The sequence below is a fragment of the Balaenoptera ricei genome, chromosome 16 (genome assembly GCF_028023285.1).
Source record: "Balaenoptera ricei isolate mBalRic1 chromosome 16, mBalRic1.hap2, whole genome shotgun sequence".
In the NCBI taxonomy this organism is placed as follows: Eukaryota; Metazoa; Chordata; class Mammalia; order Artiodactyla; family Balaenopteridae; genus Balaenoptera; species Balaenoptera ricei.
In genome coordinates, this window is record NC_082654.1 from 112,131,635 (window position 1) to 112,156,018 (window position 24,384).

Sequence of the window (24,384 nt, forward strand, 5' to 3'; positions counted from 1 at the left end):
CTTGCGGAGGAGCCGTGAGGTCCCACGTTTTCTTGCTGCGTTCCTTCCCTCCACCCACTTCCCCCTTCCTCCGCAGGCAAACAAACCATCAAATCCGTAGAGCACATCCCCTCCCCGCAGTGCCGCCGAAACACATTCTGAACGTCAAGGTAACTACACTTTGCGCTTTGACGTAGCATATTCCTGCAGGGCCCTATGGAAGTTTTGCATGATTGAACGTTCTCATTCAGCATGTTTACTGAGCACCCAAGCCAAAGAAGGTTCAGGCGCTGAGAGATAAGGAAGCCCAGAGAACTATTTAAAACTGCGTTGAAGTTTTATTTTCCACTTCGGGGTTAGAGCAGTAGTTCTGCAAACTCCAGTGTGCATAGAATCACTATGTTAAGATAGATTAGCAGGTACACAGTAGGTCGGGATGTGGAGTAATAATCCTGAGTGATTTTGATGTTGGTGGCTCTGGCATCAACAATGAAGGGGAAAAAAAAAACTAGCACAAGAACAGAATATATTTTCAGCTTTAAAATGAGCTCTGGGCCTTGAACGCCGTCCCTGATTGTAATTTGTGGGCAGATACACCCATAAAAACATGTGAGGTATGAAGTAGAAAATGAAGAAAGAAGAGGGTCGGTAATAAGGATGGAACAGTAGCAATGCTATGACAGATGACGATGTTCAGCTCAGGGAGGAGCGTGAAGACTGAATTCATAACTCAGGGAAATTTTTCAGAGATGAGCTAGTGACCCTTTAGATTGTAAGGTCCCGATAAATGGGACCGTTAGAATTGTTCATGAAACAAGTGGAACTGTGACTGAGAAACATTTGATCACTGTTGCTATAAAGTAAGACCTATATCTCTCACAGGGGTGTCATTTATTTATTTGACAAAATAAATTTATCTCTTACTGATGACTTCTGGCCTTCCCCTCCCCATTTAATTAAAAAAGGAGGTATGTGATTTCCTTTATCCAGCAGCAAAATGCCTCTAAAGATTTAGAATAGTTGGAATACTGAGTGATCTTTGTACAGCAGATGAAAGGAAAATTGTAGAGTATTTGAATCTAGCTCAGCTCCCTGACCCCAAGGCTCACTTCTACAGCTTCTCTCTGTGTGGGCAGCCTGTATGTTGGGGTGAGAATCAGGTTTTAACTTCCTAAAAACCCTTACTTAGTTACTTATTGGTGTCCAGTCTTAGTGAAGCTCTTTAATGAAGAACTGGGAATTCTTAAATCTCGATGTCAGGTCTTAAGCCTAAATGTCCATGACCTCAGACCATGGTTGTACCCCCTTAGGAAAGAGGCTGGTGAGCTAGCAAATACTTCTTGTGGGAAAAGTTTACAACTTCTAAACATTGCTTAGTTTCATCCTTGCTATGTATGTTATCTGGAACTCAGTTTTTAAATGATTAATGAAAGAATGACTAAATGAGCCAGTGAATTGATATCAGCCAGTTACCTGATTCTCATTCTTCCCTGTCTTATTAAAATCAAAGCGGAAATAGTATATTTCAGAAATGGAACATTGCACAAGCAAAGAGATGTCTACAAAGTGTAGCAAGTTGGTGCAACCTAGAAGTTAGAGATTCAAAAATGAAGTATCTTGCAAGGGACTTACAGGGCAGCAGTAAGATAGTCTTTGATATAGTAAAGTTAGGAAACTGCTGAGAATGTGTTGGGATCATTTGTTTACAGTGCAGAAAATGAAAACTTCTTTTCCTTGCTCTATGTGTTCCCCAGTTAGTGCCGTGGATATGGGAGTCCTAAATAAATCAGCTACATGGGATCATTCTATCCCCAGAGGAAATGTGTTCCTGACACTAATTACCTAAAATCCTGTGTATTAGAGGTTTATTGGTTTATGCCTTCATCTTGTCATTCTTCAGGATGGTTCTTAAAGGTGATACTATCTGACTTACCCACCTTAACATCTAATTGGTGTTTTAACCAGTTAACCCATGTTTGTTTATTCTTTGGAACACTTATTATGAATCACAGTATTATTACTGGGAAATAAAACGTTAATGGTAGAAAAAAAATCACCCAAATAAACAAAATACATTGGCTAGGTCCTCTCAAACTGGGAAAAACACTGTGATCTCTTAGGCTCGCTAGACAAGGACTCTCTCTTCTGGACTGCGTATCTATATAATGCATATATATGTTAAACTTAAAAATATTTCTGAGACAGTGTTGTAACTAGTCAGTTAAATGAAGGACCTGCAAAACTTATACTGTGAAAGATGTTAGGGAGAATCTGCTCTGTTTAGAACCTGACTAAAATGTACAGAATGTTCTAGACCTAATGAACTGAATACAGATAAATACCAGAGGTTTGTTTTGTTGTTTTTGTTGTTTATGGAAGAGCAGCATTTCAACAAATGCTCACCCTGCCAAGGGAAAGGAGAATTGTTAAAGCGACTTACTCTTATGAGAAGGTTCTGGAGGAGCAATGGTGATTAGAAGCCAGTGAAAGATAATCCCCTACTGGAAAGTCTTGGGGAACACATAAAGATTAGAACAGTGAACACTTATGCTAACAAATATGGGAGGAGGATCTTTTAGTTTCTCTTACCGTAAATCTTATGTTATCCCCCAAAGGATAAATAATCATGTGGAAAAGGTAGATGCATTGGATTTTTAAGGACCTCAGTTGCAGAGGAGTTTTGTATTCAATCCTTACAATTCCCACTCATATTTGTTGTATTATGTGTTCCCTTTTGCCTCTATTTTCTGTTCACAATTCTCTTGCTCCTGTTTCACATATTTCCACGTATTTGTACATTTCCTTGTAGACTCTAGTCTGTGTATGTGTTTTTAATTCATATAAATATAAACCTGGTAGTTAGTCATTTCTAACTTTCTCCCTCAATATTCTGTCCGTACAGTAGAGCAACACAGAGGTAGATCCGGCTACCACCCAGTAGTATTCTGCATGAGCATCTTGCACATTTGACTTTGCCATTTCCCAAGGTTGTCTGCAGCTTGCCACTTCTATAAACATACTCTGATATGTTCTCTATGGATCGATGGAGACTTTGTTTGGGAAATACCAGGAGTGAGATTGTTGGGGTTTCCTCATGCTTAATTTTACTGACTCCTGCTAGGCTGCTCTCCACAATGGCTGTATCTGTCTGTGTTCCAAAAAGCAAGAGTTCAGATTTTCTTTGGCATTATCCAGTCTTCTAATTATTGCCCATCCATTGTGTATATATCGGTTTTGTCTTGTTTTAATTCCTGTCTCTTTGATATCTAATGAGTTGGAGCATCTCTTCATATACTTGTTGATTATTCAGTTTTTCCTTCGCTTGGATTGCTTATTCACATCTTTTGCCCATTTTTCTATTTGATTTCTTATTGATTTGTAGGAGCTCCTGGTACATTATAGATGTTAGTCCCTTTCACTTAAACTTTTTTTTTTTTTTTTTCCTTTGGCCGTTCGGTGCTGCTTGTGGAATCTTAGTTCCCTGAGCAGGAATCGAACCCGGGCCCCCAGCAGTGGAAGCGCGGAGTCCTAACCACTGGACTGCCAGGGAATTCCCAGTCCCTTTCAGTTATAGACCTTGCAGAATCTTCCTTCAATTCATAATCTGTTTATTTTGTCTGTGGTGACTTTCATTTAACAGAAATTCTTAGTTTTTATGTAATCAAATTCACCTTTTTTTTTTTTAACATTATAGGTTGAGCTTTTTGAGTCTTTGGAAGTCTTTCCCTATGCTAAGTAATAAAGATATTCTATATTTTACTTTCCTTATTTTATGATATTGTTTTGTAGTATATCATAATATTTGGTAGGCCAAATAATCTCTTCCTAATTTTTAAAAGTTAACTTAGCTCTTTCTGGACTTTTAGTCTTCCACATAAATTACAGAGTAAGTTTATCAAGTTTCTCATAAAAAAATCACATGTTTTGTTTAGAGTTTACAAAAAACCTTTGATCTCTTACATACGTGATGGCTCTTAACAAGATATCACAATTTGTGGGGATGGGATTGTTTTATGGTAAATAGTGAACTATCTTTTTTTTTTTTTCTGGCTTTGCCACGCGGCATGCGGGATCTCAGTTCCCTGACCAGGGATCGAATCTGTGCCCCCTGCAGTGGAAGCCCAGAGTCCTAACCACTGGACCGCCAGGGAAGTCCCTATAGTGAACTGTCTTACACATTGAAAACAATCTATATTTCTGATTTGAGAAGTGAATACAGTAGAGGCCTCGTGGAAAAATGCTTAGACTTCTTATGAAAATGGGAGAAGTGGGGTGCACTCCATTGTCAGATTTGCAGTGAGTAGAGAAAAGCCAAACCAACACTGATGAGCGAGACCAGGGTGGGAGGAGATGGGGCATTTCTTATGTCGTTATGTTAATTTCTCCTTTCTTCTTCCTGTCCCCTTAAGCATGTGTGCACGTGGTCAGTGGAGGAGATAGAAGGACAAAGACATGTAAATAATATGATATTGATTGACCATTTTGCTGATGCCAAAGGCATATTTCATTGTGGAAAAGACTGGGTTTTTTTTCCTAGAAGGTCTGAATACTTTTTAAATTTCAGATGCATCACCTACTCCTGCCACCACCACCGCCCCCCCCCCCCCCCCCCGCCACCATGTCCACACCCTGTGCGCCCACAGTCGGGTGATTCAGTCACACCTACTTAAGCTCACATGCTCTCATTTGAGGGTGGATTGCAGCTGCATTCTTTTAAGGAAAAAGGAACTCAGTTGAGCATATAGGTTAAAGTTTTTAACCTTTTCTCTTCTTATTCCCCATCTGAAAGGATCTCCATTTAAAAGTTTTCACTGAGTATTGTTTTCCCTCTGCCACATTCATGTTCATTTCCAAACCTGTAAACATGCCATCCCTGCTTCCTGCCCCAAGATGAACAGAGCTGAGAGCTTCAGGCTTACGTGATGCTTTTTCATGGTCCTCTGGACACTGTAGTATATAGAAAGCAACCTTTAGAGTTTGAAGCCCAGCTCCACTTTTTATCAGCTATGCAATAATAATGACATAGCAAGAGTCGTTAACATTTACGGGCTGTTTATGTGAAGGATATATGTCTCATTTCATGACTTGTGTGATTTGAGAGTCCCAGCTGTTAACATCTGAAATTTGCTTTCAAGCACATTGTTTCATTCTATTATCACACTTTCTGTAATAAAGGCAGGGAAGATATTTCCCCGTTTTTCAGAAACACAGTCTTGTCCAAAACCCCGTAGCTACTTAGAGAGCTAGGACTGAAACCCCGATTTCTTGGCTTTTTTTGTCGTCGCCATTAACTTAATCATGTCAAATTCTGGGTGCTTATTAGCTGATAGGACAACCACATCATGGTCAATCAATATCAGGGAAGTCCGTGAATGGCACTTTGGATGCCAGATCTATAGGGCTTGAGATCTGAGTAGATGCTGGTTATCAGGGCGAGTAAGGAGTCAGATAACACTGAGGTTGTCAGGTCAGGCTTCTGGGAAAGGTGGTGCCATTCACAGAAACAGGGAGATCAGACAGGAAATTTGGCAGGTTTGGATTTGGATGATAGATTGAGGGGCAGGTGGGTATTCTAGGGGACCATCACAGGTGGACACCTTGAAATCTGGGTCTAAGATTGGAGCCCAGTGTTTGAGAATTCGAAGGTCATGGGTGCCTTTGGAGAGTAATTGCGGTAGAGAGACAGAGGAGGAAGCCGCAGCGAGAAGACAGGTTGAGCTAGAGCTGCCCGGGGTCGGGGGTGGGGGTGGGGGGGGGAGGGAGGAGCAGTGGGAGGTGTGGGTGGAGCTGGTCATGTGCTCTTCCTTAGGTGCAGAGGGAGCCGAGCTGCAAGAGGATTTTGAGGTGGAGGGGGGTGAATTTGAGGAGCTCCCCAAAGAAGACTCTTCTATACAGGATTAGGTGAAATCACCGGTGAGTGAAAAGGATGAGAAGGGTTTGGTGCCAAAAGCAAGCAGAGGTTTGGGACAGCAGGTGTGGGAAGTGTAGAGAGAGCCGAGAAAAGGTGAGCCAAACAAGAGGCTCGATGTTAGGAATTTTCAGTGACTCCGAACAGCATGGTTTTGTGGCTTTCCAGTAGTTCTTGGAGACCATAAAGTAGGATTGGAAGGAGTAGGCCTTGGGGCTTTTGAGGACTGGGAATTAGGAGAAGTCAAGGGCACGGGGAGAGCTGAGAAGCTCCAGGGTGTTAGGCAGTCATTGGTCCAGAGATGGAGCAGGGGTGAGGAAAACCCTGTGTGTAGGCTATGTGAGTTCTGGCGGTAGGTGGGAGAGACGGTCAAAGTTAACAGTCTAAATGGCAGTTTGGAATTATTGATGGCTTTCAATTATCAAGCTAAATCTCCTTATTGAGGGGACGCAAGCACAGAACCAACAGAGAGCCCTAAAGATGTTCTCCGGCAGGTGGCCTGGCCTTGTAACACTTGGCTCTTTGCTGCTTGTTTTGCTCATCTTTGAAACAGGAACAACTAGAGCCTACTTTAACCTTGGTGTGGTGCTTTACCAGTGATTCTGTGCTGTGTACAGTGTCCTATTTCATTAAGCATTGTTATTTAATGTAAACATTTTGGGGCAGCATTTTTCAAATGCCACAAGGTTACAAGCTCATGTTTTATGAGCCCCATTTACTCCCTGTTGTGAATAAGTATAATTTAGTCTACACTCCCTCTCCACACATGTTTTCCCCCTTTCATTTTGTAAAGTCAGATTTTCACTTTCCTTAAAGCAGGAATGAAGAAGACCCTGCAGGATGAGATTGACGCCATCCTGCGGGAGAGGATTATGGTGCTTGACGGAGGGATGGGGACCATGATCCAGCGGCACAAGCTGAGTGAAGACGACTTCCGAGGACAAGAATTTAAAGATCACGCCAGGCCCCTGAAAGGCAACAATGACATTTTAAGTATAACTCAGCCCAATGTCATTTACCAAATCCATAAGGTAAAGCATCCCCAGGTTCTTATATTTTCATCCTGTCATTCCGAAAGGCCTTTGGTGTCCTGAGGGCAGACCACTGGGCAAAGTGCTCTGGGGGAGACGGAAGAAAGGGATGACTTGTTCAGATAGAGGTGGCTTATTCAGAAAGCAGGTTTTGGGCACCATGTAAAAGTCATGCACGGTATTGAGCATTCAAGATAAGGAAATGAGGAGGGCAGGTTTTCTGCCTTTGAGGCATTTCAATGACAGTGAAAAACCATAAAATCCTGGACAAGTTAGGGTTTTTACCTACACTAACTTATTTAAGTCACCACAACAGCCCTGATGAAGTAAAACTGAAAGGTAGTTGTTATTCTCATTTTGTAGATTTGGAAACTGAGCACCTCAGAGTTTAAATAACTTGCCTGACGTTAACAGAGGTTTACTGACTTGAAGTCCCGTGTTCTTTCATGCCGTTTTCCTGTCTTTAATAAAAATGACTAGCCTTGGTCAGGGAACTAAGATCCTGCAAGCTGTGTGGCATGACCAAAAAACAAATTAAAAAAATGGCTAGCCAACATAAAGAAATCAGAAGTAAGTAACTGGGTATTGCTAGACTTTTAAAATTTAAGAATAAGTGTAGGACTAAACTGTTTCATAGCTTATCATGGGAATTTCATAGGATTATGACTAGAAGAGATAATAAGGTGATTTAATCTGTTTTTCTGGTCTGGATTCAATTTGAAGGACAAACATATTTACCAGGGAAGTAAGAAAGTTTTATCTTTTGGAGAAGGACATTGTTATAGGTGTTTCAGACTTTTTTTAAAAAATTGAGGCATAATTGACAAAGAACATAACATTGGTTTCAGGTATACAACGTCATGATTTGAAATTTGTATATATTGTGAAATGGTCACCATAGTAAGTCTAGCTAACATCTGTTACCCTACACAGTTGCAGATTTTTTTTCCTTGTGATGAGGATTTTTAAGATCCAGTTTCTTAGCAACTTTCAAATATACAATGCAGTAGTATTAACAATAGTCACCATGCTGTACATTACATCCCCATGACTTATTTATTTTAGAACTGGAAGTTTGTACCTTTTGACCCTTTCATCCATTTCCCCTTCCCTCCACCCTCCACCTCTGGCAACCACCTTCCTTCTTTTTTATAGCTCAGTTATATTCCATTGCATATGCATATAACATTTCCTTTATTCAGCCATCAGTGGACACTTAGATTGTCTCCATATGTTGGCAACTGTAAATAATGCTGCAGTGAACATGGGGGTGCATCTATCTTTTTGAGTTAGTGTTTTTGTTTTCTTTGGGTATTACCCAGAAATAGAATTGCTGGATCATATAGTAGTTCTATTTTTAATTTTTTGAGGAACCTGCATTCTGTTTTCCATAGTGGTTGCACAAATTTACATTCCTGCCAACCGTGCGAGAGGATTCCCTTTTCTCCATCTCCTCACCAACACCTGTTATTTCTTATCTTTTTGATAATAGGCATTCTGATAGGTGAGAGGTGATATCTTGTCGTTTTAATTTGCATTTTCCCTGATGATTAGTGATGTTGAGCATCTTTTCATGTACTTGTTGGCCATCTGTATGTCTTCTTTGGAAAAATGTCTATTCAGATCTTCTGCCCATTTTTTTTTTTTGGCCGTGCTGCGAGGCATGTAGGATCTTAGTTCCTCGAGCAGGGATCGAACCTGCATACCCCCTGCAGTGGAAGTGTGGTGTCTTAACCACTGGACTGCCAGGGAAGTCCTGTCTTCTGCCCATTTTTGAATTAGATTGTTTGGATTTTTTTTTGCTACTGTGTTGTATGAGTTCTTTGTCTATTTTGGATATCCTTATCAGACACATGATTTGCAAATATTTTCTCCCATTCAGTAGGTTGCCTTTTCATTTTGTTGATGGTTTCCTTTGCTGTGCAGATACTTTTTAGTTTGATATAGTCTCACTTGTGTATTTTTTGCTTTTGTTGCCTTTCAGACTCTTCTTAAAGAAAAAAAACTCAAACAAATCAGTGATTAAATGATTTATTGAGGGTGGAAGGGATCCTTCTCTTGGGTGATCAAGACTTTGTTCTAGATCAGATGCAGAATGGTTTTCATTTGAAGAAGAGCTAGGAATGCCTTTCCTTTGGTCATAATGGAAATTGTAGTTACTGGAAGATTTTAAATTGGTCCTTGAAGAGTTTTGGTTCTACGAGTTTTTCTGCGAGGCCTGAGAGTACGTAGTCAAATAGCATTATAAAATTCCAGTATATTGTGGATTGGGAATGCCATCATGGGTATGAATTGCTTGGCGTGGTTACAAACATCAGTTCTTATTATGCAGTTGGTGAAATCACCACCCTCCCCCAACCCCCGACACCCAGCCCAGCCCAGCCCATGACTTGTGGTTTTGTCCTTATTCAAGTGGATTATCACTAGAGTATGAGCTTCCTGAGGGCAGGAATTTGGGCCTGCTTTTCACTGCTGAATCCCTACTGCCTAAAACAGTATCTTGCACATAGTAAGTCAGTAAATTTTTTTTTTAAATAAATTTTATTTATGTATTTATTTTTGGCTGTGTTGAGTCTTTGTTGCTGTGCGTGGGCTTTCTCTAGTTGCGGCAAGCGGGAGCTACTCTTCGTTGCGGGGTGCAGGCTTCTCATTGCAGTGGCTTCTCTTGTTGTGGAGCATGGGCTCTAGGCGTGCGGGCTTCAATAGTTGCAGCATGCGGGCTCAGTAGTTGTGGCTCGCAGGCTCTAGAGCGCAGGCTCCGTAGCTGTGGCACACGGGCTTAGTTGCTCCGTGGCATGTGGGATCTTCCTGGACCAGGGCTCAAACCTTTGTCCCCTTCATTGGCAGGCGGATTCTTAACCACTGTGCCACCAGGGAAGTCCCAGTAAATGTTTTTTGAGGGAACGAATCTTTGTCCTGTGAGTTAGGTAGGCATGTAGATAGAACAGCAAGTTTCCCAAGATAGGGACGTGAAGCAAAAATGACTTTAAATACCATAAGGTGTAACCTAGCTGTCCCATTCGTGGGGGAATATTGACTAGCTGGAGTTCTCTGGATGTAGAGACCGTGTCGTGTTCATGGGTGAGGAAGGGAAAAAGACTGGGTTATTTGCACACTTAGTTATTTCTAGTGGAGTTACTGACCATAGAGCTGATCCCCTGATACTTAATTTTAATGGAATGGCCAGGTTCTATTTGAAGTGCAAGTGTCTGACACTAAGCTTTTTTGATTGTAATGTAAGCGCCTGACATTAAGCTTTTGGTTGCTGAGGCATTGTTTAAGAGGCATCTATGTCAATAAACACCCTGCCAGCTGTGTGACACATCTGCTAGCTAAACATCACAGTCATTCCTGCCCAACCCACGCCTTCCCCCAGCTACCTCACTGTATGGCCCGGGCATGCCTGTACTCTCCAGGACCCGTGGGCAATAAACCTTGTTTGTTTTCAAAAGTTCCCTGATGGTTGTTGCTGAGGTGAGTCTTGAAATCATAATAAGAACCAATAGCGCCAGTGTAGCTGTGGCATTGGCTTGGTCCTGGCTCAGCACAGGCGGTAAGGGCCCATGTGAGTGCATCAGGCATTCCTAGCTTATCACTGTTGATAGGCTGAGACCAACAGGAACCAATATTTAAAACACCTGTTGGTAGCCTGTGGCCTTGCTGTCATTAATGGTCTCCTTTAATCTTGACAGCTTTCTATTGATACATGCGAAAACTGAGGGGTAGAGAAATTAAGTAGCTTGCCCATATCACACATGTTTTCAATTGGTGAGAATAGGCTTGTAATCTCAGGGGTGTCATATCCGGAGCCCATGAGTGGGATATTGTTCCGGGAAAGAAGGTGGAGAGAAAGGGTGAAGAGCTAGAAGGAACACCTTTTAAACTTTATATTATTTAAAATTTTAAATCTACACACAATTGGAGAAAATAATAACTAGGAATTTAGAAATATTTTTTCCCTAATTATAAAGACAATATGTGTTCATTGTTACAAACATAAAATGTCTAGCTAGATGCTGTAGAAAGCATAAAGGAGAAAAGTAAAACCACCTGTAATATCGATACCAAGACATAATTGCCATTCACATATTTTAATTTATATTTCAGTCTAGTTTTCTGTGTTTGGATTTTTAAAATTAAATTTGGATTATTATTACTTCATACTATTTTATAATTTGCATTTTTTACTTAATACCATGAGCATTAAATATCCTGAGACATGGTTTTAATAACTTCATAATAATCTATTCTACATATATATCATCATTTACTTAACTAACCTTATTCTTGGACATTAAGGTTGTTTTCAGTTTTTCTTGCTCTTTGTTGAAAAACTAAATTTTAATTTGTTCTTATAAAACAGAACCCATAGATAAGAATAAATTCCCTTTTAACCACTATTCCAAATTTCTATTTTTTCCCCAGAGATAACCACTTATACTAGTTGGTGTATGTCTTTCCAGATCATTTGTTATGCATTTATGTATATGTATATATTACGTATGTATGTGTATACATATAGATATCTGTAGAAAACTCAGTACTATTTGTGTGTATGTATGTTTTAAACTTAATGGTGTCATGGTTTACATATCAGTCAATTTTGTTTTTCTACTCAATACTTTTGGAGATTTTCTGTGTTAGTATATGTAGATATATGTGCACACTGTTTTTTAGCTGCCACATAGCATGTAATAAAATGGACATATTATAGTTTATTTAGCCATTTCCCTAGTGATAGATAGTTGGGATGTTTGTGACTTATTATAAATGTGTGAACCTTGGTTTTCATTTCCCAGCTCTTCTGCAAACAGTGTCCATCTGCTTAGGTGGGGTTGGGCTTACTCACTATTGGAAGATCAAGAGATTCCAGAATTTTCATCGGATTGAGGTTGAGATGGTGTCCAAAGAGTGAAACAAGACAGAAAGGTTTCAAACAGGGAGAACCGGAGGGCACCGAGGTCCTCAGGGTTTCGTAAGGGTGCAGATGTGGCTCAGAGGGACCAGGAGCTGTGGACTGAAGCGACTGTGGTCAGAATCAAGATTGCAGAGATAGTGCCCTTCTCAGCGGGGCTCTGACCGCGCTGAAGCAGAGAGCTGGCAAAGGAACAGAAGGAATGTTTGTTGAGGGCCATCGTGTGCTAGAAGCTTGGCGTGTGATCTGTACCATCATCTGGCCACCCGGTGAAGTAGGGTTAAACTACTTTCAAATGAGGAAACTGAAACTCACAGAGTTTAAGGAACTTAATTCACACCGCAAGTGAACTTTGTCTGAATTCAAGTTCTGTGTTTATTTATTCATACCACAGGCCTTTCTATGAAATCCGTAGGTCTTTTTGCATCCCCAGCCTCTATCTAGTACAGTGCCTTGCACTTAGTAAGTGGTCAAAAGATGTTTGGTGGCCTTGGTGAGGAAAAGACTAGTTTATTGTTGGGGGACAGGGATTCTAAAACTCATAGCATTGACATTACTTTCTCTCGTGGCAGGATTACTTGCTGGCTGGGGCAGATATCATTGAAACAAATACTTTTAGCAGCACTGCTATTGCCCAAGCTGACTATGGCCTCGAACACTTGGTAAGGATTTCATTTTTCCTTGTATCTAAGATATTCATGAGCGTTTGCTGCATTGGTAATTGCTAGTGAGAAAACCAGCCAAAGCTGCAGAGTCAAGCTAATGCCTAGTTATGTATTATTTGTGGTCAGATGGGGAAAATGGTTAGAATCGCTTCTGCTTATAAACACAACAGCCCATTCATTTTCCAGCTGGTTTCTTTATGGGCAAGTAATAATCAAATAAAAACGATACTTATTATGCAGTGACTGTGAATAAAAGCATAATGATTGGCCATGTGCACAGTTCTGTGAAGCCTTTTTAAGTCGGGTGACAGATTTGGTTTCCTTTTTTAAAAAAATTGTGGAAAAATACAGGTAACATAAAATTTACCATTTTAACCAATTTTAAGTGTACAGTTCAGTGGCATTAAGTACATTCACATTGTTGTGCTACCGTTACCACCATCTGTCCGTGGAACTCTTTTCACCTTGTAGAACTTAAACTCTGTACCCATTAAACAATAATTCCCAATTTTCCCTTCCACCTCAGCCGTTAGAAACCACCATTCTACTTTCTGTCTCTATGAATTTAACTCCCCTAGCTACCTTATATGAGTGGATCATACAGTTTTTGTCCTTTTGTGACTTATCTTGTTTCACTTAGTTTAATGTCCCCAAGGTTCACTGATGTTGTAGCATGTATCAGAATATCGTACTCTTTCGAGGTTGAATAATATTCCACCGTATGGATATGCCACATTTGGTTTATTCATTCATCTGTTGAGGGACATGGGCTGATTCCACCTTTTGGCTACTGTGAACAATGTTGCTATGAGCACGGTGCACAGATAATCTGTTCTTCATCCCTGCTTTCATTTCCTTTGAGCATATATACATAACCAGAAGTAGAGTTGCCGAACTATACACTAATTCAATGTTTAATTTTTTGCGAAACCACCATACTGTTTTCCACAGTGGCTGCATCATTTTGTATACCCGCCAATAGTGTACAATGTTTCCAGTTTTTACACATCTTTGCCAGCATTTGTTCTGTTTCTCTTTTTGTTTTTTCCTGATAGTAGGCATCCTAGTGGGTGTGGGGTAAAGGATTTCATTTCTTTTTAGTCAACAAGATGCTTCCATATTCAAATTTTGTAAACTGATAATGATGAAAATATATGGTAGATGCTGAGGTCCCCATTTCTGGGTGGGATTTTTCCAGAACGTGCCTCTGTGTTCATGCACGTAGTCCTGAGTGCTCTGACACTGTTTTCCCTCCTGGTGATGGGGCTTTGTGAAATCACTTGCCTTGTGGGTTATCAGGGGAATTATTTGAGGGCAGGAGTTGGCAAACATTTTCCGTTAAGGGCCAGACAGTAAATATTTAAAGCTTTGTTGGCTACGTACAGTCTCTTTTGCAACTACTCAACGCTGGCATTATAGTGCAAAAGCAGCAACCAGGACATGGAAGCAGCCTAAGTGTCCATCATCGGATGAATGGATAAAGAAGATGTGGCACATATATACAATGGAGTATTACTCAGCCATAAAAAGAAATGAAATGGAGGTATTTGTAGTGAGGTGGATGGAGTTAGAGTCTGTCATACAGAGTGAAGTAAGTCAGAAAGAGAAAAACAAATACAGTATGCTAACACATATATACGGAATCTAAGGGAAAATAAAGGTCATGAAGAACCTAGTGGCAAGATGGGAATAAAGACACAGACCTACTAGAGAATGGACTTGAGGATATGGGGAGGGGGAGGGGTAAGATGTGACAGGGTGAGAGAGTGGCATAGACATATATACACTACCAAATGTAAAATAGATAGCTAGTGGGAAGCAACCGCATAGCACAGGGAGATCAGCTCGGTGCTTTGTGACCACCTAGAGGGGTGGGATAGGGAGGGTGGGAGGGAGGGAGATGCAAGAGGGAAGAGATATGGGAACATATGCATATGTATAACTGATTCACTTTGTTATAAAGCAGAAACTAACACACCATTGTCAAGCAATTATACTCCAATAAAGATGTTTAAAAAAAAAAAAAAAGCAGCAACAGACAATACGTAAATGAATGGGCTTGAGTGTATTTCGGTAAAACTTGCAGGCACTGCTTTGTATGTGTCTGCATGCTTGCTTTATTTCCTAGCGAGAGGGTTCATGGCCCTTCTCCAAATTCTCAAGAGTTTCATAATCTACAAAAACTTAAGACCCACTGATTCCAACCATTGTACGGTGTAGGAAGCCAGGACCTGGAGGAGTTCCTAAGGGAACCACCCGGGCAGGTAGTGACAGAGCTGGTTTTAGAGCCCAGGTCTTCTGTCTCTGAAGCCCCTGCTTTTTCCATTACTATGCTATTTTCTAACTCTCAGAATATTTCACTACATCAGCTTATTCTGACATGCCAGACGTCCAGAGATTGCCCTTTTTGCCAGATGGCTCATGGTTCTGTGGAAGACCGTAAAAGCAGTTCCCAAAGACTCTTGCCTTTCCTGTCGCCCTCAAGGCTGGGGCCGCTGGTAGGCCTTTTTGACTAAGATTTCATTCAGACCTCAAACTAATTCACTCCACCTTTCCTTACTGAATAAAACTGTGTTTTAGAAGGTCATGAATTCCTTATTTATTTTATGGAGGGAAAGAAGGACAAACTAACATTTGCAGTTGGTGTGTTAGGCCTATAGGATGAACAAGTGCTCTGCGGGAGTGGCCAGAAAAGCAGCTGAGGAGATCACTCTCCAGACAGGTAAGGAACAGTTTTCTCTCTTTTTTTTACAAAGATGTTTCCTTTGACATCCTCAGCTATAACATACTGTCCTTACTGCCCCTTTTCCTTTCGCGACAGTTGGCCTACAGCAGCACTGCAGACACCATCACGTACTTGTTTGTAGGTTACTTCTCTGCAGTTTCATAGTCAAGCATTCAGTGTCCCTCTGAATTGACTCTGTTTCCTTGGGCCTTGGGCTCAGGGTTTACGCTGTGTTTACTCTGCTGGGTGTTTTATCCTAACCTTGTAGCTAGAACCGTGACTTCCTTGTACATTTACAGCTAAAATGATTTGTCTCCCTTTGGAAGTATGTCTTTTGGTTATTGAGGCACAGCTGTTTTGGTTACATTGGTGATCATTAAGATATTTGATCTTCTCGCTTGAAAGCTACCCTCTTCCCTGTGATTTTGCCTTATTTAGGTAAAGAGAGATTATCTTTTGAGCGTGTTCTACTTCATACCACTAGGGTCTTTGAAGGCGCTGTGTAGCACACAAAGAGGGTGGCATGAGAGTCAGTCTTGCTGGGATTTGAAAAGTGCCTCCCCGAAATAACTAGCCTCCTGGCTGGCTGCCATAAGAACACTTGGGCACCAGCTGGAGGGGAGGCTTTGAGGGTGGGAAAGGAATAGAAGAAATACATGGAGCCCCTGAAGATTTGGAAACGTGAAATTGTTGCCAACAGGGAAGACGTAAAGCAAAATTGTTGGGAAGTTAGACACAGCATACTAATGAAGCCTGAAGCAATTTATAGGAGCTCCGTTTCTGAGAGATAATGTTGAAATCGGAAGGGCATAGACTGTTGCCCCAACAAAGTCACAGGTCAGAGGCTATCAAACCAGCTGAAGCAAGGAAAGACAAGGACGTTTTTCTTACACCCACGTTATTGTTCAGCTTTGGGGAAGATAAAGAATATAGGGGCTTGTAAGCTGTTCAAAGGCTGGGCTATCAGCTAGTGGGTAGTTGGCTCCAGTTAGATGGTAAAGCATAACCACCTGGTTAAAACCACCAAAGGTGATGAGCACTATGGCCCTGCCCTGTGTTCCGATATGTAAGGAACACAACATCTCCGGCTCCTTTAGAAGCACCTAGACTCTAGCCTAGAGGAAAGCTTATTAAAACATTCTTGAAAGAGTTTTAATGTGAGATTTGATCTGCTTCGTACTTGAATTTCAGGCTTTATAATTGTTCATCGTGATTTAATATTTTCCCCCAGCAAAGGCCCTGCAGTACAGCAGTGGAGAGCATTTCAAGATCAATGCTACTGTGAGGAACTTTTGCAAAACCTATGTTCACGACCTTCAGGGTTTCTTAACAGTAGGGAGAGAGAGCATTTGTCCAAGCATAGCTATGGTGATAGAAAAGGATTACTAACTGAAATTCTTTGAAGCCACATGTGTGAGAATTCAGAGTTTTTTGGGTTGGCTTGGCGGTAACATGTGCACATACTTTATATTTCATAATTTCCTCAGTGGGATCCAAGACAGCCTCATAATCAAACATCTATTTGCAGTAAAATCTATGAATCGTCCACTAAGTGAGGTAAAGACTATAAATAGCCTCTTGTAGTTTAGGAGAGGTCAAGTTTTGTTGTCAAATGAATTAAGGAAAAAAGTGGGGCTTTTGCGCTTTTTGGATTTCAGAGTTACGGACAAAGGATTATATACCTGTGTTCTAGGGGAAATCTGATAGCGTATTAACTTATGAGCTGTTTAGAGATTTCACACTTGTTTTTCTTTTCCTAAAGGAATTAAGAGATATGTGGCAGGAGCTCTAGGTCCAACTAACAAGACACTCTCTGTGTCCCCATCTGTGGAAAGACCAGATTACAGGAACATCAGTGAGTATGAGATACAATCATTGACCTTGGGCAAGTACCTCTGTGTTTCAGTAATCTATAAATCTGTAAAATGGGGCCAATACCAACATCTACTTAAGGATTATTGTGACTTAAGGGCTTACAGCAGTCCCTGGAATGTAGTAAACATTAAAATAAAAAGTCAGCTGGGCTTCCCTGGTGGCGCAGTGGTTGAGAATCTGCCTGCTAATGCAGGGGACACGGGTTCGAGCCCTGGTCTGGGAAGATCCCACATGCCACGGAGCAGCTGGGCCCGTGAGCCACAACTACTGAGCCTGCGCGTCTGGAGCCTGTGCCCCGCAACAAGAGAGGTCGCGATAGTGAGAGGCCCGCGCACCGCGATGAAGAGCGGTCCCCGCACCGCGATGAAGAGTGGCCCCCGCTTGCCGCAACTAGAGAAAGCCCTCGCACGAACCGAAGACCCAACACAGCCAAAAATAAATAATAAATAAATAAATAAAGTAGCTATAAAATTAAAAAAAAAAAAAAAGTGAGCTATTATTAGTCATAGTATTAGTATTACGCATTTTGAGCCTGCTTTCAAAGGTGCATGTTGTTGTGTTTGGGCTTCTTTATCAGCTGCAGAAATGAAACCAATCAAAATAAAACTTTAGACTGAGAAGTTGAGCAAATATAGACACCAGGCCTTGGTCAGTTATAGAATAACGCACTAGACTCCCACTTTATTTATCAGAAAGCAGTCCAAGCTATATATGCATACTAGCATTGTAAACGTTGTAAACCACCATCTATAAGCGTACTTGCATTGAGAGTGTATGAAAAGTCTAGAAATCTAGGTCAATTTCTTAAGCATCAGACTACAAAAAAACAAAAAGTATTAAATGATCAGAGCAGAATAGTAATGATACTACGTGTGGTAATGAATTCTGTGTAGAAGACAAGTTCAGGCAAGTGTGGATTGTAGGTTTTGGTGACATACCACACTTTTCCACTGGGGGTTGCTCATTCTGGGCTGACGTGTGGCCAGTCCTCCCTCTGGTCTAGGTGTGGCAGTGAGGAGCTAATGTTTCCTGTCTCTTGTGCTGAATAGGATGAAGTAGGCTTCTCTATTGAATATATGAGCATCTTTTCTTTCTTGGGTGAGAGATCAAATGGGGAGAGGGGTGACCTCTCAGATGGAAGTAGACAAGACATTTCTAACAAAAATTTTATCTAGGAGTGATTAGACTCTTTTGTGTTTGAGAGTGAAATTGCCCCCCAGGCAGGTTTCTTCTCTGACAGAGTTGGTGTCAGAGGGCAGGAGCAAAATCTACAGCACCGCAGACTTTTACCCCAGAGGGTGTGAGAGAATGTGATGCAACCGGTGTTGTATCCAGATGAGTGTGACACGTTTCTCTAGTTGTTCCTCACACTCATCCCTGAATTGATTAACACCATCCCCAGAAAGATCTATTTTAAAGATCTTAAAAGTAAGAGCCAGGGCTCAAGAAATCATACACCTTTCCACCCAGCCACTCATTCTCGGCTCACACATGGGAAGTGAGCCCGTGTGCTAAGTGTTTAGGAGCATCTGTGTTCAGTTTGCTGGTTTAACTTCCATCACTGCCATGTTTCTTTTGTTGCCCTTAAATTATGCATTATAGACCAGCAGTGGTCAGTTCACCTGGCACCAGGCCTGAGCTCAGTGTGTCCTGGGCTTTCAGAGGATGTCCATGACTAATGTCCTGGGTGTGGTTTGGCTTTTGCAGCATTTGATGAACTCGTTGAAGCATACAAAGAGCAGGCCAAAGGGCTTCTGGATGGTGGGGTTGATATCTTACTCATTGAAACTATTTTTGATACCGCCAATGCCAAGGTGAGTTAAAGGAGAAAAAAGCGGCTAGGCTGGGCTGGGGGCTGGGGTGCATCCCCTAATGTAGTGAGGAGACTGTAATAGCCATTATTAAAGTTAAATCAAATTCCTTGATTCCATTTTATTCTTGAATATTTTTAACTGAGTCCAGTAGAGTGAAGGAAACTTCAAAAGGTTATGTTTCTAACTTTTAAAAAATGTTTTTTTAATTATGAAAGTAAACATTTTCATATATAGCTACTATATGTACATAGATGCATAGGTAATAAATATATACGCATGGTTCTAAAGTTCAGAAGACACATAAATGGGAATTCCTTGGCCGTCCAGTGGTTAGGACTTGGCGCTCTCACTGCCAAGGGCCTGGGTCCCATCCCTGGTTGGGGAACTAAGATCCCGCAAGCCGTGCTGCTCGGCCAGAAAAGAAAAAAAAAGACATATAAATATATGGAGTAAAAAGTAAATATCCTCCTGTCTCCTATTCCCTGGGTATTCAGCCGTCTTCCCCAGGGACAACTGCTATTACTGGTGTGAGGGTCCTGACAGAGATTCCATGCAGATAAAAGCATGCGTGATGCGTGTGCGTTATGTGTATGTGGTTATATTCTTTGTATATGTACAAAGGTACATAAGTGTGTGGAATAAAAAGTAGATATCCTCATACATACGTTTTTGCACAGTGTCTCTGAAGATAAATTTCTACAAGTGAAATTGCAAGGTTTAAAGGGTCTGGGCACTGTTAATTTTGATTTTTAGTGTCAAATTCCCTCTAAGATTGTACTCATTTATCCTCCAATCAGCAAGCAGTGCACAGTAGTGCTGCTTTCACCACACCCTCTCTGTTGAACTTTTTGATCTTTTCCAATCTGATAGCTGAAAAATACTACCTCACTATAGTTTTAATTTGTGCCGTCGGCCCTCCGTGTCAGTGGGTTCCAATGTGGAACGGCCTTGAGCATTGGAGGACCTTGATGTCTGGTCCCGGAACTTAATAAAACATGGACGGTACAGATTAACACGGGATTTGTGCCTTTACAGCCCATTCTAGCTCATACTCTTTTTTTGCAATGACATACACTGTTGGTTCATATACCTACCATGTATATATGAGGCTGTGGAAAGCAGAGGCTTCTTATTTATCTATTTTTAATTTTGACTGAGCGAAAGCAGGAAGAGTAGCTCTTCAGCCCTTCCTCAGAGGAAGCATTAGTTCGTGGAGGGACTTTCAGTCAGCATTTGTTTCGTTGTAACATGTACAGTGTTAGCCCTGAGAAAGGGGCCCTGGGGTTGTGCGTTATCAGGAGGACGTGTTTCTCCTCCTCCTCCGCAGGGAAGGTGATGTGTATCTTATCTGAAGAGGTCTGGGTAAGGGAGCATTCTCATCAGCCAGTGAGGCTGACCTGTGTCGCAGTCTCTCAGAAACAAAGGTGTCCTTTTTCTCCGACAGGCAGCCTTGTTTGCAGTCCACAGACTTTTTGAAGAGGAATATGCTCCCCGGCCTGTCCTTGTAAGTTCTCAAATATTGGCATGATGAATTTTGGTTTTCATTAATATTGTCATTTTGAGGGTGGGGTTTTTGTTTTCCTGCCATGGGACTGTTGACAGTATCTTTTAGGAACCAGCTACTTGCTTGGTTCACCTCCCTTCTTCCACCACCTCTAGACCCCTAGCAGTCTTATCCGTGGAAATGTACAGAAAATGAATGTAGCGGTGGTTTGTGGAAGGCGGGCTATTCCAAAGAAGCCTGGCTGAACCGGTCCCCCGAAGCCAAAGGCTCACTCTCGTTAGGGCCCGAGGGCGGACGGACTGGCGTGCTGACCGTGAAGCGTCCAGCACCAGAGACAGCGTGCTGCCGGTTCAGTAATGCAACAGGCAGGCCCCCATTGCTTGGTGAGAATAGAATAGAGTCAAACAAGGGGTGTCAGATGAATCAGATGTGGAACAGCAGGAGACCAGGATAACCTGAGGTATCTGTGGGGAAGTCTTCTCCAATGGGACTGGAGGTGTGAATCCTAAAGCTTTTTTGGACACTGCTTTTGTCTCCGTGACTTTCCCTTTTCTCTGTTTCTGTGGCTTTCCAACCCCTCCCCTGGGCACTGTGCATTCATCTGTTCTGACCGTTATAAAAAACAGTGCTGCCTTGGAGTTTGAGTGCCACAGTTCTCTTCCTTGTAAAAAAACAAAGAAAGTCAGCTTGCTCATTTTATTTTGTTTCTGTGACTGTATTCTTAACTCAGGTCTATGCTGTTGACGGAGTTTACTTTGTTCAATTCAGATTTCAGGGACAATTGTTGATAAAAGTGGGCGGACTCTCTCTGGCCAGACCGGGGAGGCGTTTGTCATCAGCGTGTCTCATGCAGACCCACTCTGGTGAGTGATCATTCTTTTCTGACTCCATTCCTTTTGCGGGGATCTCTTCTAATTTTAGTATATGTGCTGCCGAAGCGAGCACAACGGGGATCTCTTCTGATGACTACAGACTGTGACCCGGGAGGGGACTGCTTCTCTGTATTTCTGTGGTACCACTTGCATGAGATGTTGTCTCTCCTTGAAGTACGTTCTGACTGCCCTGAGGACGTCAGAAGACGCTGCCTAAATGGGTCGATCTGAGGGAGGGGGAGAGCTCTCATACCCCCTGGGCCCACCAGAGAGTTGCCTTTTTGTCTGTAAGTGTCCCCCTTATAGTTTAAGACTGGCTTGGCCCACTAACAACACTTTAAATCTATTATCAGCACTTAAAAACTTGGCAAGGTTTTTTCACTCCCTGCATGCGGAGCAACCAGAAGTAGCGTAGTTTGAAATAAGGTGGGAATTCTAAAGCTCAGATTTTTAGCTTTAAAAGTAACACGGCTTTGACGTTCTAGCGTGAAACATCTCTCTCTTTTTCCGATGAAAATGGTTTGACTTCCGTACCATGAGTGCGATGGAAGCTCCAAGAGTCTATACAGCGTCCCCGTGCCTGCCCTGCGGGGTGACCCCGCCCCATGAGCCTTTCAGACCCATCTCTAGGGTGCTCTCCGGGGACCCGTCCCTCTCTGACCAGCCCAGGTCGGTGTTCTTCTCAGAGCACTCTATTCACTGTTGCTATAGCCTGGGCCGTAAAAATAAGACTCATAGACGTTTACTGAGAGTTTGCTGTGTGCCAGGCTCGGTTCTGAGTGCTTTATGAGAGTTCTCTCTTTTAATTTTGGCAACAGCACCTTGAGGTAGCTGCTCCTCTTCAGATCTCTTGCTTATTGTTTTAGTTGGGTGGTTTTCGTATTGTTGAGTTTTAAAAATTAAAGAAAATATTTTGGATACCCTATATGTGTTTCGCAAATATTTGGTCCTAGTCCGTGGCTTGTCTCCTCATGCTCCTAACCATATCTTTTGCGGGGCAGAAGTTTGTAATTTTAGTGAAGTCCAGCTTATCATTTTTTTTTTTTTTCTTTCTTTCTTTCATGGATCCTACTTCTGGTGTTGTATCTAAAAACTCATCTCCAAACCCATGGACACCTAGATTTTTCTCCTGTGTAATCGTTATATATATATTTATATCTTTAATAGTTTTGCAATTTGCAGTTAGATCTGTGATCCATTTTGCATTAATTTTTATGAAAGATGTAAGATCTTTATCTAGATTAATGTATTCAGATGTGAATGTCCAGTTGTTCCAGTACTGTTTGTTCAAAATGCAATCCTTTCTCCATTGGCTTGCCTTTGCTCGTTTGTCAAAGATTAGTTGACTGTATTTGTGTGATTCTGTTCCTGGACTCTATTCAGCACTATTGATCTGTTTGTCTGTGCTCTCTCATCAATACCAGAGATTCCTTTAGCTTTTCAGTGAGTCTTGAAGTCGAGTAGTACCAGTCCTTTGACTTTGTTCTTCTCCTTCAAGAATTGTATTTGCTGTTCTGGGTTGTTTGCTTCATCATGTAAACTTTAGAATCAGTTTGTTGATATCCACAAAATAACTTGCTGGAATTTTGACTGGCGTTGTGTAAATGTATATAAAATTGGGAAGAACTGACATCTTAACTATATTAAGTCTTCCTGTTGATGAACGTGGTATAGATCTCCATTTATTTAGATCTGCCTTGATTTCTTTCATCAGAGTTTTGTAGTTATACACAAGTATTTCATTTGTTTTGGTGCCATTGTAAATAATGTGTTTCGTATTTCAAATTTCAGTTGCTCATTGCTGGTGTATAGGTAAACAGTTGACTTTTGTGTATGAAGCTTGTGCTTTACAACCTTGGTTCTAAGAATTTTTTAGATGATTCTTTGGAATAGATAGTCTTATCTGTGAACAAAGACAAATTTTTTTCTTCCTTTCCAATCTTTATACCTTTTATTTTCCATCTTCTCTTATTGCCTCACCTAGGACTCCCAGCATGATGTTTAGCAGGAGGTGAAAGCGGGCATCCTTGTCTTGTTCCCGATCTTGCGGGGAAAGCATCTAGTTCTTTATCATTAAGTATGATGTTAGCTATAGGTTTTTTTATAGACGTTCTTTATCAAGTGGAGGAAGTTCCCCTCTATTCCTAGTTTACTAAGAGTTTTTATCAGGAATGGGAGTTGGGTATTTGTTTGTTAAATAAACTTTTTATTTTGGAATAATTTCAGATTTACAGAAAAGTCGCAAAGATAGTACAGAGAATTCCCATTTGCTCTTCATCTAGTTTTTTCTAATGAGACATCTTGCATTAACTGTGGTACTTTTGTCAAAACTAAAAGTATATTACTATTAACTAAACTCCTGACTTTATTCTGGTTTCAGGTTTTTCCACTAATGTCCTTTTTCTGTTCCAGGATCTAATCTAGTATATCACATTGCACTTAGAAACCACAGTAAAAGAAAAAAAGTAAAATGTGAAAAAATAAAAGATGACATAGTCCTGTCACTTCATAGTTAATTCTTGAATTCCTGAAGACTTCGGCAGCTCGCACTGAGTGTGATTTTGGAGGGGTTTAGCAGCTCTGCTTTGATCTGTTTTATTTTAGTCTGCAGTAAGTTTCATTTGCAAAACAGAGAGCCCCTTGGTTACAAATTAATTTATAAGAGGACAAATTCTAAGTCCAAGGTCACGTTGCAGTTCAGTTGGAGCAAGGACTGAGTCTTGGTCTTTAAGACCCCTGAAGTGGCTTCCATGTGCCATTAATGTTCCTTCTATCTCCAGGATTTTCCTTTTTCTTTCTCTTAAGTGTTGCTTTCCAGTGTTTATTAGCAGTGGTAGTTTGCAGACATTATAGGCATGCTATACCATTAACTAAACGGTGAACTTATTTAAGGAGTCACATCCGTAGGCAGGATCTAATGTTGGAGACATGGGCAGAAATATTTAGTGTTGCAGGGAACTTCAGTGAGGTGGCTTTGACTGGAGCTGAATAAACGTGATTTGAATCAGGAGACTTACTATCTGCTTGGTTTTAAATATACTCCTTTCTTTATCATAACTTTTTATATGTATAAATACTTAGAATAAAAGAGGGTAC

The 24,384-nt window shown here is 41.2% G+C and overlaps 1 protein-coding gene across 9 annotated transcripts in view; it reads left to right on the forward strand.

Moving 5' to 3' along the window:
* MTR (5-methyltetrahydrofolate-homocysteine methyltransferase) overlaps positions 1-24,384 on the forward strand; it is a 125,783-nt gene that overhangs the window by 974 nt on the left and 100,425 nt on the right. For 2 of the 9 annotated variants that reach the window (XR_009498093.1, XM_059900967.1), the window contains exons 2-8: positions 6,704-6,918; positions 12,406-12,495; positions 15,151-15,220; positions 16,986-17,078; positions 18,806-18,912; positions 20,357-20,416; positions 21,185-21,279. Coding sequence is in view for 8 of the 9 variants with exons in the window: in XM_059900967.1 (XP_059756950.1) it covers positions 6,704-6,918; positions 12,406-12,495; positions 15,151-15,220; positions 16,986-17,078; positions 18,806-18,912; positions 20,357-20,416; positions 21,185-21,279 (730 nt within the window). In the remaining variant the exon portion in view is untranslated. Of the gene's footprint in view, positions 1-76; positions 150-5,788; positions 5,893-6,703; positions 6,919-12,405; positions 12,496-15,150; positions 15,221-16,985; positions 17,079-18,805; positions 18,913-20,356; positions 20,417-21,184; positions 21,280-24,384 lie in introns of those variants that run through there. The other 7 variants (XM_059900969.1, XM_059900970.1, XM_059900971.1 and 4 more) reach the window with 7 other exon arrangements.